The 16,323-nt window shown below is 37.3% G+C and overlaps 1 protein-coding gene across 21 annotated transcripts in view; it reads right to left on the bottom strand.

Moving 5' to 3' along the window:
- Window positions 1-16,323, bottom strand: part of ELF2 (E74 like ETS transcription factor 2) — a 93,991-nt gene that overhangs the window by 18,306 nt on the left and 59,362 nt on the right. For 6 of the 21 annotated variants that reach the window (XM_047855260.1, XM_047855262.1, XM_047855264.1 and 3 more), the window contains exon 1: window positions 4,297-4,509. The exons of the other annotated variants lie outside the window; for them this stretch is intronic. In XM_047855260.1, coding sequence (XP_047711216.1) covers window positions 4,297-4,354 — 58 coding nt within the window. In that variant the 5' untranslated portion in view covers window positions 4,355-4,509. Of the gene's footprint in view, window positions 1-4,296; window positions 4,510-16,323 lie in introns of those variants that run through there. 21 annotated transcript variants of the gene reach the window in all.

Genomic DNA, 16,323 nt, shown 5'->3' with positions numbered 1-16,323 from the left:
AGATCCTCAGATAAGAGATTTCAGTTTTTAAGAACTGCAACTGTAATTTGTTGCCAAACATAATATCCAAATTCTATCTTAGTGTTTCTGTAACTTTTAGCTTCTAGTGTGTATAGATGAAAAATTATATTCTATTTTCCGTAAGTACAACAGCATTTTGTCCACTTACACATAAAGGACTTAGCAAGTTTTTCACAAATACTTCTTTGCATCCCTATGAACATTTAAGCTATAGATTAACACAGGGAGTTTAAATAATTATCAAGAACATTCTCCTGCCTGCCCTTTTCAACCAACCACATGTTTTTAAAGATTTTATGTTAAGCTATCCTGGTTGAGTACTTAAACATTGATGTTACTCTTCAACTCAGTTTTTATATGAATTTTAGTACTTATGCTGCAATGAATTCTGAAGAGTAATTTCTTAAACACATTTCCAAATAAAAATTTTTTAATGAATGCCATTTTTCCAGGTTTATTTTAACACATGCTTCAGTTTTTCACATCCTAAATTGTTTCCAAATTGATCTTTTCAAGATTGATCCCAGATATTTCAATTTACAGTACACTGGAAATGATTTTCAAGTTCAAATTTCACAATGACCTTTGACAAACTCGACAGATTTGTTTTGTCAGTGAAAATACTTAAGCTAAATTTCAAGAAACCCCCCCCCTTCCTGCCCCCCCCCCCATTTATTAACAGCATTAAAGCAGAGCAAAAGTTCTGGTGACCTTATCTCTCAATTCCAATTTCTTAATTCTCAATTTCTTAAAACAAGTGGAAACAAGTCAAGGGAAGTATAATTGAGAACAAGAAGGTAGAATTTTTTAAATTGAAAATCTTCCAGAAAGTCTATAGACCATACACACCCAGTGCTTTCACATAAATGTTAAGAAAGTAACATTCATTTTTCCTATAGACATTTATTTTTCCTATAATTAGCTATATACGTTTATGTGTATGTATATATACATACTATGTATGTATATATGTATACATAAAAATAAGCCTAAACTATATTATAGTCTCATTCAACATAAAGACCTGGCCTCAAGTTCCAATGTGGCACAAAGTCTGGCTAGCAGAAATTAACCCAATTATGTAATGACCTTACAGACATATTCATTCACATGGTGTAATGTAAAAAAAATCCCAAAAAAATCCTTCACTGTCCATTAAATATTTGAACCACTTATAATTTTAGAGCTTTAAAAATTATTAAAGATCCCCTAGTCAGTCTTGTTCTCTTACAGAAAGTGAAGCCTTAGAGAAGTCAAGTCACTAGCACACAATTAGGTTAGTGACAGTGAGATGCAGATCTTCATCTCCTGACTTCAGGGTCAAGGCTCTTTCTCATACATCACACTGTAAATGAAAGTTTTATAAAGTGTGTCAAGTCTTTACCACAAAAATATTTTGTATGTTAAAATAAAAGTGATTTTTAATAAGTAAGCTTATTTATTTCATTCTTAACTCAAACTCCTCTGACAGCATGAATGGTAATAACTAAAGCTGAAGTTGATAGCTAAAGTTGATAACTTCAAAAGGAGGAAAAGCAAAAGTGTATCCTCAGTACCTTAACATATAACAATATAGTAGTGGTAATATTAAGTGCTTTATAAACTTAGAAACAACAGTTTTGCTAACAATATTCAACTTAAAGCTTACCTCCTTCTACAAGTTTTCATTAGTATCAGTTATTATACACTGATCATCAACCTATTATAGCATTAACATTTATGTATTGCATAGATTTACATGTGTCTCCCCAATTAGACTGTAAAATCTTTATGAGGAAGAATTATGTCTAACACTCGATGACTTCCCTCAAGGGAATAAAAAAGTATCATTCTGTTTTACAAATACAAACTTCACAAACATTACTCCGCCAACATCACTGGAAATTGGCAGCAATCTAAATTTTTATTAATTTAGATCCATGATTCTTCATTTTATGGGTCACATTTCCTCCCCAACTTTTAACTCACTGAATAATCCTTGGGTAAATCAGCAAACCTATCTCAAGTTTCCTTCTAAAACAGAGCTTGTAAAAGAGCTTCAGATTACGTGAAAATTATTGAGGAAATAATCTGAAAACAATTATATGTAAAACATATTCTTTACAGAATATTATACTCACAAGGAAACTTCAATTGTAAGATTCATAAATACTAAAGAAATGCAGTAAGACTAGAAAACAACACATAACTTAAAAACCTCTTATCAAAGGAGATAAAACTTGTGTTTTCAAATTGCAGACTGCCTATATGTTTCCACTCCACACAAAATATCTACAGGTCTCGTTCAGCTTCGCCAATTCCAAAAGCTTATGAAAGAAATACCTTCCACTGGGAAAATTAAGCCCTCTAACATTAACAATGTTTTTCCAAATTCTGTGGGGGGCTATGCTACGGTTCTCCTGGTATGTTCACAATCACTGAAAACATTTCTCGAAATGTTTAACACTCACAGAAATATCACTGACCCCCACAATTACAGGTATTGTTAGTACCAGTAACATGAGGCCTAAAATTCCATTCCTTCATATTATTAATGGACTGAACATACAGAAAAGGAACCAAGTTCTCGCTGTACTCTGCCTCTTATTTACTGATACTTAGGTTCTTGCTCTTACAAAAAAATAACTGTCAAATATGTTTTAATCGTCACGCAGTAAACTGTGACTTTTCTTTGGGACTTTTGATATGTGTATGACATCTTACAGGATAAAAGGCTAGTCACTTATGTGTTATACAATACAGTTATATTATTCAAGACTTTATTTCAACTTAAAGCCCTTCCGTTAAATTTAGAGATACGCATTTATGTTCATGATTCTCCCCAACCGAACTACTAATTTCACACTCTCAAAGGGTAACATCTTTTTGCAACATTAGTCTTTGGTATTTCCCATCTTCCAACTCCCATAGCTGGCGATATGAAACAGAACCCGGGGAAAAGAAACATGTATGCTTTGTTGTTAGCATAAGTAAGTAATATTCAAGCACTGCTACATCGGTTCAGGGCCCTCACTGCGCTGTCTGCTATTAAGTAAAGCTGCTTTTTCTATGTAACTTAAGTCCGTGCCCTTCCGCTGCAGCAGTGGCGCTGCACATCCCCCACCCCCGCGGCCACTTCCGTGTTTACACTCCTCTTCCCTCCAATTCCATGCGTACATTGTCAGCTTCACTCCCGCCCAATCTTCATTGGCCCAGCGCGGGCCCAGAGTCCCGCCCCCAGAAATCAACGTTCTTATTTGGAACATCTTAGAGAGCAGATTGGAACCAAAGGCCTGTCAATCCCGCCCGTTCTGTCCTCTCCGAGGCGCTTCCGCTATGGTGGGAGGTTTGGGGGGGAGGGGAAAAGGGGGCAATTCCGTGCAGAGACTTCCCTAGGGCCAAGACTCCCTCTCGCCCGCCCCACTCCTTCACATTCACCCACTGTTTACAAAAATAACCGTTCTTCTCTGATGCCTCAACCGTCCAGGTCAGGGGTACAAAATATATTCCGTGTCCTTCCCATTCTTACCCCTAAAAAAACAACCCACGAGGGAAGGGACATAAGCCTACTTCTTCACAGCCACCCATTAAATGAGGAAAGGGAGGCGGGCCCCTGAGAGCAACATCAACCCGGGCTATTCCACATTATTCAGTGACCCTTTCCAGAACCGTTACTCCTGAGACTGCACAAGGTGGGGACGTGAAGAGGAGGGGCAGAGCATTTTTTTGGCGGGTATCGGTCTACCGGACGTGGCCCGGGGCTGCATCGTCCACGCGGAAGTCACGGATTTGTGGACCAAGTCTCAAAGGAGAACGGAGCGGGGGTGGCGAGCGTTCACCGGAGAAGCCCGCCGCCCCCGACCGCGGGCAGTAGCGGCCTCTCCGGCCAGACAGCGTGGCAGGCGCAGCCGAGAGACAACAGCCTCACTCACTTCCTGGTTCCTCAGCAACTGGGGTGAAGCGCACAACTCGTCCGCCCCCGAGTCCCCAACTTAACTGCGGCTCGGTTCTCCGGCACCCGCTGCCAGCGCTCCGCCCGGCAGCTGCCGCCGCTGCTCGCCGAACACACCCTGAAGCGACAGCGCCAGATTCGAGGCAGGTTACTCTCCAAGGTGATCACTTCCTGATTCGTCGCCTCCATTACTTCATTCACTACCCCCCTTTCCCCCGGCCGCCCCGGTGACTGAGGTGGACACTGAACCCCCTGCACTGACCGCCACAGGGGAGTCACCCCGCCTTCTGTGCACCCCCTCTCCTGCTGCACCGATGCACAGGAGAAAAGTTCCCTGTCCTTACCAGCCCGGATGAGCAGATCCAGCTGGTTCGTGGGTCCCTCATGCAGAGACGTCGCCATGTTTATCCCGGGGCTGGAGCTGCTGCTTCACATTGACTTACACCGTGAGCAGCGGCAGCAGGGGAGGAGGCGGAACCCACGGCCGGAGATACACGCCGTGCGACCGACACACACTCACGCACTCGCACACACTCAGACGCCCGGATCCTTGCGCGTCCTCCGACAGGAAGCCGAGGCCGGCCCGCCTCCCGCCGCGGGGCTGAGAAACCCCACCACCTAACGGCAGGGGCGGCGGCGGCGGCGGCGGCGGCGGCGGCGGCGGCGGCCGCCTCGGCTGGCAACGCGATCCTTCCGCCCCGCGTACAGACAGGAAGTCCCGGACGCCCGCCCCGGAGAGCGGCCGCGGCCCACGGCGAGAGACACCTGAGGCTGGAAACCGCCCCGGTAGCCGCGGCTAGGACAAGGCCCCTCGGCAGGAAGAGGCACATTTCACGCTCTGCGGAAGAAAAGTCTGCAATTGTCCCCACTTTGGAAAAAAGCCATTAATCAAATTTTCTTCCTGGAAGAGATCTAATACCTAGTCCAACAGCTGTAAATAAAGGTGGCTATTTAACTTGTTTTGGCCGTTTCAAAGCTTATGCAACATGTAACCCGTCCACTTCAAAAAGCTGCACTTTAAAACAGGAATACCAACAACAAAAAAGGCATACCTACAAAATATTCTAAAAGCTTTACTTGGAAAGTTAAGTAGTTTACAACTACTTTAAGAGGCTGGCTTCGTCTGTTTTCCTCTATAGCAGTGTTAAAGAGCACACTAAACAGGTATTTATTAGTAAACAACAGAATTTGCCAACCTCTGGGAGATTAGATTATCCTTCCCCAATTTGCTAGTCATGAAATTCTCTTCTTACCCTTTCATTTCTGTTTGGTTCATTTGGAAACAAACGTATTCATTTGTATCATCTACTTTTAAAAATCTTTTTCATAGAAACAAATAAGTACATGCTAAAATACAATAGAAGAGCGAGATAAATTGCCATTTAGTGATTTTAAATTTATTGACAACACAAAATCAAACCAATAAAATGACTCAGATGAATCTTCATTAAAACAACAACAAAAAATGCTTCCCTGGTTTCAAAATGTCAGAACCTAAGTTTGAAACAAAATGTTGCCCTGAAGTTGTTTCTACATAAAATTTACATAAAACAGTGCCTCCTACAGAGTAAGTGCTCAATAAGTATTGGCTAAATACACACCAAAAAAAAAATTTGGCAGTTACAAATTTAAGGTACAATTTTTATGATCTGAATTGAATGAACTGTGCTGATAATCCGAGGGGAAAAAAAAGTTTTCCAGTGGTAATATTCATGCAATATTTGGCAAAAGTTTGCCCAACATGTCAGTGCAATTTTAGAATAGACTTGCATAGCCCATGACTTTTTTTTTTTTTCATTTATATACTCATTTATTCTCTTGGAGCTTTGTCCTAGCCCTTCCACCATGATACCCACCCTCCCATAAAAGAACTTATATGCCATTTCCAGAGTACAACTCCCCTTAAACTCAATAAGGATCTTTCTTGCATTAGGTAAACTTTCACCTGTTGGACAAAAGGGACTATATGAGTGGTAGCTTTTTAAATCTCTAGTCAATTTAAAACAAGGATCATCTACTGATAAGCAGCATCTTAAACTGAGACAGTTTCCAGGTGGGGGATGATAAGGAAAACCAAGAAGCAATTCCTGGCTTTAGGCAAATCACTGCAATTGATAATAAATTTGAATGTCTACTCCTATCAATCAGTAGTTTTTCATGTATTTAAAAAGAAAGAGAAGCTTATTTTTTCTGGAGGCAACAGGTTAACTTGGGCTCAAGGAGGAATACACAACAGAAGAGTCAGTTTGAAGTATGATATATAACTTTTACCTCACGATTTGCATCCTGAGATATATCTTAAGAAGTCAATAGCGTGTATTTTACTCTTTGTACATCTTAATTATATGTATTTACCTCGCCTTATAAGTTCCAAGAGAAGAGAAGCTGTATCTATTCCTACCTAATACTTCACAGTATTCCTGTGTGTGTGTGTGTGTGTGTGTGTGTGTGTGTGTGTGTGTGTGTAATAACAGAAATCAATTCAGAAAGACTGGAAAGTATTCCTACATATTTAAAGTTCTTGTAAAAACACAATTCCTTGGGCTTTAATGCAATTCTGCCTTGCTACTGAAACCATACTTTCAAGAGCCACCAATATTTTTTGCAAACTAAAAATACTATATTGGAAACAGCAAGTAAGGAAAAGCTGCTGCTGGAAATATAAATTGGTACAAACTTTCAGGAAAGCAGTGTGGCATTATATATCAAGAATCTAAAAGAGGTTCATGTATTCTGACCCAGGAGTTTCATTTCCAGGGCCTAGCCTGAAGAAATGGAAGACACTCAATGGATTGATTGCTCCATTAAAAATGATTTGAAGAATTTTTTTTTTTTTTTTAAGGAATTGTCAAGCTGTTTTTCCTGGTGACTGTACCATTTTACGTTCCCAAACCAGCACTGTATGAAGGTTCTAGTTTCTCCACATCTTTGCCAACACTTAACTATTTTTGGTCCATTTGTTTTTTATTTTTTATTTTTTTATTATTTTCTTTTTTAAATTTAGTACTTTTTTTTTTAAGTTTACTTATTTTGAGAGAGAGAGAGAGAGACAGAGAGCGTGCACAGGAGGGGCAGAGAGAGGGAAAGAGACAGAATCCCAAGCAGGCTCTCCACACTGTCAGCTCGGAGCCTGTTGCAGGGCTTGGACTCATAAACCATGAGATCATAACCTGAGCCGAAATCAAGAGCCAGATACCTAACCAACTGAGCCACGTTTGAAGAATTTTTAACAACACAGTAAAATAGTAAAAATATAAATGTGCCAAGATTTAATTACATAGGTATTTGTTCCACACAATATGACCCAAACCATGTAGTACATGTGAATGTATGTATATATAATATGTATACGTATATAGTATACACACACATTCACACACATTCATCTGCATTTCTCAAGTCTTCAAGATTAAGCAGGTATTAATAAGCAGAATAAAAAACTGAGTAAGAATAGATAGGTTAGCATGGTAGACACTTTAGAGCAAATTCACATTCTGCTAATAACATTACAGAAAGGTATCTCCTACACTAAAGTTACTGCTCTATATTAGCAAGGGAAAAAAGATAAATAGCTAACTTTTTGGAAAAAAATTTTAATGTTTATTTTTTATATTAGAGCTGGGGGGGGGGGGGGACAGAATCTAAAGCAGGCTCCAGGCTCTGAGCTGTAAGTTGTCAGCACAGAGCCTGACAGCCTGCTGCAGGGCTTGAACTCACAACCAGGGACATCATGACCTGAGCTGAAGTTGGATGCTTAACCAACTGAGCCACCCAGGCCCCTGATAAATAGCTAACTCTTATTGAAATAAAAGCTAGTGGTTCCATGGTGTAATGGTTAGCACTCCAGACTCTGAAATAAAAGCTACTATGCTAAATGCTTTACCTTTGCTTTTTTCACATATTCCTCTCTACATTTCTGTGAAATGTGTATCACCATTGTGCTCATTTTATAGATGTGGAATCTAAGGTTCCGTGAGCAAGGTCATCGAGTTAATGGGAGGCAGGGCCAGGATTTGAACCCAAACACTGACTCTAAGAGCCCTTACTCTCAAACGCTACCCAAGCACCAAAGTAACAAGGCCTTCTTATCTGTTACAATGCATTTAGTACCTGTCCATTTTCTTTCTTGTCTGAAAATTAGTTTATATTCCTCCCTTCAAAAGGTGGAACCTAATTCCCCTCTCCCTTTGTGTGTGGGCTGGACTTAATGACTCACTTATAACAAATAGCATAAAACTCAAGTGATGATGTAGAACTTCAGAAACTGTCTGCTTGATCTCTTCCTCTTGGGTCACTCTCTCCAAGGAAGGCAACCACCATGTCATAAGTACACTCAAGTAACTATGCAGAGAGAGGACTTTCAGGCAAGAAACCAGGGCATCTTGCCAACAGTCTTGTGTCTGAGCTATCTAGAAGACAGACCCCTCCCCCCTACCCCCCAGCCCTAATCAAGCCTTCAGGGGACTGCAGCCTCACAAAAATCCCTGAGCTAGAACCATGCAAATAAGCCACTCCCCAATCCTTAACCTTAAAAACTACCCAGGCCCTTGGGCAGCTCAGTCGGTTAAACATCTGACTTCAGCTAAGGTCGTGATCTCACAGTTTGGCTGGAGAATTTGAGTCCCGCATCAGGCTCTATGCTGTCAGCACAGAGTCCACTTCAGATCCTCTGTCTCCCTCTCTCTCTGCCCCTCCCCTGCTCACGCTCTGTCTCTCTCTCAAAATAAATAAATAAACATCCATAAAGTATTATTAAAATGAAGGCGTTTGAACTCAAAGTCACATATTCATTTATTCAACAAAGAATTATCTAGCACTTACTTTGAGCAAGTTTCTATCATAGGTACCTATTATCACACCTGGTAACACTACATTATATTAACAAAAGAAAAGAATTAAGCCTTCCTAATTCACATAGAACTCCCATTAATGGTGAAGTCCTTAGAGACAGCATGATGTACAAAATTGCTTATACATGAAATTAGGGAAGAGTGAGTATATACTACATTTTTAACTACCACTACCACCCAGGAAAGTTAAATTATTTATATGTATAAAAGCCTTCATAAACCATACATTTTTAATGAGGGGTTCACAAAGGCAAAATTTTGTTAGTACAATGTGCATTTTTCTAAGGAGAAGAGTCATGGCTATTTTTAGACTCTCAAAGAAATCTATGACTCCTAACAGTTATTTCATCATAAATTATCTTGCCGTATGCATTTAAGGACCACGAAAACCCTACAGTGAGTAAGGACTCAGTATGTACCGTTTTGAAGGCAGATGGTTTGGTTTAGGTTTTCTGCATTTTACTTAAGTTATTCCCGGGCCCGACTCTTCCTTGAGCTTACTGTCTCTACACTCTATAGTTTACACTGGGTGACACACAGCTTCGGATTCTTAGAAGCCACTCCTAAAAGACCGTCAATTGATTATTGTAGCTGGTTTTTTCTAATGGATATTAGAGAAACAACTCTTTCCAAATAGCATTTATTAAGTGCCCATATGTACATGACACCCTGCAAAATGAGTTTAAATAGTTAACGATCTCTGTATTTCAGATAACATTTATGACAGCTGATTTCAAGGGTTTGGGTTCTTTATTATCATTAAAGAATTTGTAGAATCTTGAATACTCTGTAAAAATCTTTTTCAATTCTTATGAAACTTTCTAAGAGCTAATACATAATTCCCATTTAGCATGTTTATGCAAAAATTAACAACGGAGTTCTTAACTAAGATCTATTGCAACTCTAGGTTAAATTCTATCTTGAGTGATTCCAAAAGGAATATTCGGATTAACTAATTTCTTCCCCTCTCACAATACAGCTTCTGCGTGCTACCTACCAAAAAATTCCTCAGAGGTCAACACTGAGCTTTTAATTGCCAAACCCAGCCAACTCCTCTTAGTCCTCCAAACGAATGACATTATTGGCCACCCCTTAAAGAAATCCTTCCCTTCGTTTGATTTTCATGAGAATTAACTGCCTGGCTTTGTTTTTTTTCCTATTTGTTTCTTTTCAGTTGATTTCACCCATTTCTCCACAACCCTTAAAGGTGGCTGTCCTCCCAAAGTGTAATCCTTAACCATCTTCTCTCTTCATTCTTCACTCTCTCAAGAATGTTATTACCCATCCAACACTAGTGTTTTCAATATTATTTCTCTACTGATCAAAAATCAGTATCTCAAGGCCTGACTTATTATTTTTTTTAGCTCTAGGCTCTAATTTCCAATGTTATGGTAAACATCTTTATTGGGCTAACCCACTGGTACCTAAAGGTCTTTTTTTTTTTAATATTTATTTATTTTGAGAGAGGTGGGGCAGGGAGGCAGAGAGAGAGAGAAGGAGAGACAGAATCCCAAACAGGCTCCTCCACACTATCAGAACAGAGCTGGACGCAGGGCTCGAACTCACAAACTGTGAGATCATGACCTGAGCTGAAATCAAGAGTCAGATGGACGCTTAACCAACTGAGCCGCCCAAGCGCCCCTAAAGATCTTTTATCTACAAATCTCCTATCAACAACATTACCATCTTCCCAGGCTAGAAATCTGCATCATCTATGATCCTAGTTTAGGTATTCATGTATTATACAATTTTTGAGAAGAATTCAAAACCTACGTGAAATTATAAAACATAATGTAACAAACATTTATCTTTCCAACATCCAGAACAACAACTGTTATCATTTTGTTATTTATGCCTGAAGATGCTTTTTCCCCCTAAGAAATAACACATTACAGGGTAAGATAACATCTTTCAGGACTACTCTCAGTTCTCATTCACCATTTCATTTCCAAAGAAACCACTATCATTAAGTTTTATGTATATTCTTCTAGTCTATTTTTTACATTTGTGTGTGTGTGTGTGTGTGTGTGTGTGTGTGTGTCCCAGAAAAATTTATACTATTATTTTGCATGCTTTGGGTACATAAATGACATTATTCTATATACACCATTCTAAAATTTACTTTTTTTCATTCAAGATTTACATTCTATCCATGCCGGCATAAATAAATATTGCTATGCTTTTTAGATGCTGCAAAATATTCCAATGCATGAATTTACCCCATTTTATTCATCAAATTATCTACTGGTAGGCAAATAAATTTATTTCCATTTTCACTTTAATGAACAATGCTGCAAAAAATTCTTATCTAAACACATATGCTAGGGGTGTCTGGGTGGCTCAGTCTGTTGGACATCTGACTTCGGCTCAGGTTATGATCTCATGGTTTGTGGGTTCAAGCCCCACATCGGGCTCTGTGCTGACAGCTCAGAGCCTGGAGCCTGCTTCTGATTCTGTCTCCCTCTCTCTGCCCCTCCCCGGCTTGCACTCTCTGTCTCTCTCCCTCTCTCTCAAAACTAAACATTAAAAAAAAACATGTACGCTAGAGTTAGTTCACTGTATATACCTACAAATAGAATTTTTATAGAATAGAATAAGTACATTTTTAATCTTATATGTTACTCTATCCAAAGTATCTATGCAAGTCTAAAATCCCATCAGTGATGTGGTCAAAGTTTCCATTTTTCTCAAATTCTTGTCAATACAAGATATAATCAGACTTTAAAAAGTCTATTGGGTGACAAGAAAATTTTCATTGTTGTATTAATTTGCATATACTTAATAAGTACTGGGGATACTTTTTCATATACTTACTGGCCCCCTATAAATTGCCTAGTCATATCCATTGTCATTTTTCTAGGATACTTTTTGTCTTAATGAGGTATAGAATGTCAACATATCATAGATAATAATTCAGATATGTGTTGCAAATATCTTCTGCCAACCTGCTGTTTGACTTTTAATTTGGTTGGTCTATAGTATCCTTTGTCCTATAAAAACTTTACATTTTGATGTAGTAAAATTAATATGTGTTTTAATGTATGTTTAAATAGTCCCTGGAATAAAAAGGAAATCATAAAGAACTTAAGAAATATTTAGAAATGAATTACAATTAAAATATAACATGTCAAACTAGGTGTGGCATAACTAAAACAGTACTTCAGAGGTCAGGAGATGAAAAGGTTTAAAAATAAGCTAAGCATTCAACTCATAAAGATGGAAAAGTCAACAGAACAAAACCAAAGAAACAGAAGGAAAGACATAAAAAAAAGTAGGAAAAATGAAATAGAGAACAATAATTTTAAAAAACAGAAAAGATTCACAAAACCAAAAGATGGTTTTGAAAAGATTAATAAAATAGACCTCAGCAAGAGTCATCAAGAAAAGAAGGTGCAAATATAAAACAAAACGGGAGAAATAACCATAAGTACAATAGATATAGAAAATAAGAAATCAGTATTCTAAACAATTGTATGTTAGGCTTAAATGTGGATGAATTATATAAAGAAACTGTATAAATTATATAAAGAAAAAGTGAATAGTAAGTAGTAGAGAAATTAAAATGTAGTCCACAACCTCCTCTCCATATTATTTGTGAAAAGTCCTAAACTTAAAACAGAGCATGGAGAATCCATCAATTAACTGACCACATCGAAAGATTAAAGGAGAAAAATTGTAACTTACCAAAAAATGCAGAGAAAGCATTGGATAAGACTCCATATTTATGTATAACTAATACAAAAATAAAACCAAAAGCACAGATGGGAATTCTTTATACACTAAAACCTACAACAAACATTATACTTTAGATTGCAACTTTAGCTACACTCCCTTCAAGATTAGGAACAAAACAGGGATGCCAATTAGTATCACTACTCTTCAACATATTAGAGTTCTTTACCGACATTATAAGAAAAGAAAAAGATGTGAGATAAGCAGAAAAAATAGAAGAGGGCTGAGTTGTAACAGCTGAGACCCTCTTAGACCAGTAAGCTCCCGAATGATCCACAGATGACCACAAATAGGTAAGTAAGTCCAGCCATCTCAGCAGAACCACATAGCTAACCCACAGTCTCAGGAAAATCCATAACTAGTTCTTGTTTCAGGCCAATAAATTTGGGGTTGGTTTGCTATGCAACAATAGCTGGTACAAGTAAGGAGTGATGGGTATCCGTTACTGGTTAACTTATAAAGGTAAAATGTAATGGGTATCTATCCTGGAGTATTGTGTGGCAACATATTACATATACACAAAGCAACATGCATGGATATTAAGAACAGTACTTACTAAAAAATGTAGCAAACAGATACATAATACCATTTATATAAATGTTAAATATGTACAATAGGATATACACAATGTTACAAAATATGGCTTGATCAAATTAAAGTCGATGCTTATGAGGAAGGGAGATGTGATTGTCGTATACATAAAAAGGATAGAAAGGAATAGATCAATTGAAACAATAAAACGAGGGTGTGAAGTACCCTCTTACTTTTTTTTTTCCTATGTAAAAAGCCAACTATCTTAATATAATTGATTGATAGCCCATCCTTTCCCACCGATTTATAAATCTATGTCTATTATATACCAGGTTTATAAATACATGCTTACTTGGTTTCTGGGGTTTCTATTCTATTCTATCCTAATGAACTATTTGTCTGTGGGCCAATAACACATTTAAAATTTTTCTAGGGCTATATAATCATTCCTTAAAGATAGGAGCACAAGTACTCTACACTTTGCTCTTCTGCAGAATTGTCTAGATTATTTTTGATCTTTATCTAAGAGTTTATCAACTCCACCAAAAACAATACCTGTTAAGATTTTGACTGGAATTGTGCTAAATTTATAGATTGGGGAAGAATTAACAGTTTTACCTTGTCCATATACCTAAGGTTTTTTTACTATTATGAATGGGATCTTTTTGTTTCACTTTGATTTTTTTATTTTTAAATTTTTATTATTGAAGTATAGCTGACATACAAGGTTAGATCAGTTTCAGGTGTATAACACAGTGATTCAACAATTCTATATATTACTAAGTGCTTACTAGAATAAGTGTGGTCATCATTTATCACCAGATAATGTTTTTACAATATTATTCACTATATTCTATGTGCATGTATAGCCTCATGACTTATTTATATTTTATAATTGGAGGTCTCTACTTCTTGATCCCCTTCACCTATTTTGCCCATCCCCCCACCTTCCCTCCCCTCTATCAACCAACACTTTGTTCTCTGTATCTATGGATCTGTTTCTGGTTTTTATTTGTTTTCTTAAGTTACACACATTTATAAATGGAACCAGATGATATTTGTCTTCCTCTGTCTGACTTATTTCATTTAGCATGTTATACCCTCTAGGTCCATCCTAGAGCCATATTATACCCTCTAAGTTCATCCTAGAGCCATGTTGTTACAAATGGCAAGATCTCATTCTGTTTTTTTGGCTGAGTATTATTCGTGTGTGTGTGTGTGTGTGTGTGTGTGTGTGTGTGTGTGTGTGTGTGTGAGCACTCACGCATGCACACATGCATACCACATCTTTATTATTTTCTGATTATTGTTCTTGTATACAGCAACCCTGATGAACTCTCTAAAGCAGATTTAAAATCTATGCATTTTCTTAAATTTTATGTGTTAATTAAACCATTTGTGAATACCAGATTTGTTTCTTCCCTTCTGATCTTCATACTTTTTATTTCTTTTTCTTATTTACATTTGCTAGGACCCCCATAAAAAATGTTAGTTAGTAGAGATGATAGCTGGCATCCTGTTCCCCTACTAATTTGCCATAATTTTTAATATAGATACCTCATTAAGCCCCAATCCAGATTAAAAGTCTCAGAAGATGGTGAATTTTAACAAATGCTTTTACACCTACTGAAATGATTGTACGGGTTTTCTCTTTTAGTCTATTCATATGGCAGATTAACAGATTTTCCTTTTTCTTAATTTTTTTTAAGTTTATTTACTTATTTTGAGAGAAAGAGAGAGAGAGGATGAGTGAGGCAGGGGCAGACAGCAAGGGAGAGAGAGAACCCCAAGCAGGCTCCACACTCAGCACGGAGCCCCAAGTGGGGTTTGATCTCAGGACCATGAGATCATGACCTGAGCTGAAATCAAGAGTTGGACGCTTAACTGACAGAGCCACAAAGTGCTTCAACAGATTTTCTAATAGCCTTCTTTGCCTCCTAGAATGCAGTTAGTCACTATGTGTTTTTTAATTAGCACTAGATTTACTATTATTTATTTAGAATATTTGTAGCTATGATCATACATAAATTCAGCAAGAAATTTTCTTCTTTTTATATTGGGTCAATTTTAAAGTAAAGTTATACTACCTCCATAAATGAGTTGGAAAGCTTTCCCTCTTTACTGTTTCCATAATAGTTTGTATATAATAGGGAGTATGTATCCCTTGACATTTTAGTAATAGACCTCGGTCTGGTGGATTTTATTTGAATGAGGGAATACATGTGTAAAATTAAAGAACTTAAAAAGTTGATTTGAATGTTTTCTATTTCTTCTTGAATCAGTTGTAATTTATATATATATATTTTTTTTCATTGTCCATAGGTTTTCAAAATCCTTGGCAATAGGTCATTCATAGTACTTTCTTATGATTTCCAAACTCTATTCTACTGGTCATTTTTTTTTCTTCATAGTGCTCATTTTTCTTTGGTCTGTCTTTACAGAGGTTCATCCATTTTTTAAAACTTATGGTTTCATCAATAATCTATTTTATTTTCTATTTCATTAATATTGACTTTTATCTTTATCATTTCCTTTCATTTACTTAATTTGATTTATTCTGTTGGTCTTTTATTAACATCTAAATGCTCACTATATCAATCTTTCATATTCTCCAATAAATGCATTTAGAGCTACTAAATTTTCCAGTGAGTTCTATTTCAATTACATCTCAAATTTCTACATGCAACGCTTTCATTGTTATTTCGTTGCAAATGTTTTATAATTTTCATTTTCTCTTTCATCAGTTAATGAGTTTTTAGTTGCCAGTGTATTTTGATTTTCACTTCAATGTTGGTTTCTAATATATCTTGTATTAGGATGACATGATAAAATTTTGAATGATATGGATTTTCTGGACATCGTTGAGATTCCTCTATGGCCTAGTACAGTTAAAAACCAACCTAAATATATCTGGAAAAAAGTGTATGGGGTTGTATTTTATTAGGTTAGCTACAATGTTCTATACGCCTGGGTGGCTCAGTTGGTTGAGCGTCCAAGTCCTGATTTCAACTCAGGTCATGATCTCACGGTTTGTGACACTGAGCCCCATGTCGGTTTCTGAGTAAATAAACTTTTTAAAAAATGTTCTATAAATCTCTACTTTATGAAGTCTGTAAGTCCTATGGTTCAAATCTTTGATCCCATTTTTAATTTTGTATCTGCTTGATTTTGCAATTTTGGCTGAGGTGTACTGAAGTCCCATTGTTTTGTAGGAATGTCTACGTCTCCTTTCAATTCTGAAAGGTTTTGCTTTAAATG

Source organism: Prionailurus viverrinus, chromosome B1, assembly GCF_022837055.1.
Source record: "Prionailurus viverrinus isolate Anna chromosome B1, UM_Priviv_1.0, whole genome shotgun sequence".
Lineage (NCBI taxonomy): Eukaryota > Metazoa > Chordata > Mammalia > Carnivora > Felidae > Prionailurus > Prionailurus viverrinus.
The sequence above is the reverse complement of the archived record's forward strand: the minus strand, read 5'-3'. Positions and strand labels throughout refer to the sequence as shown.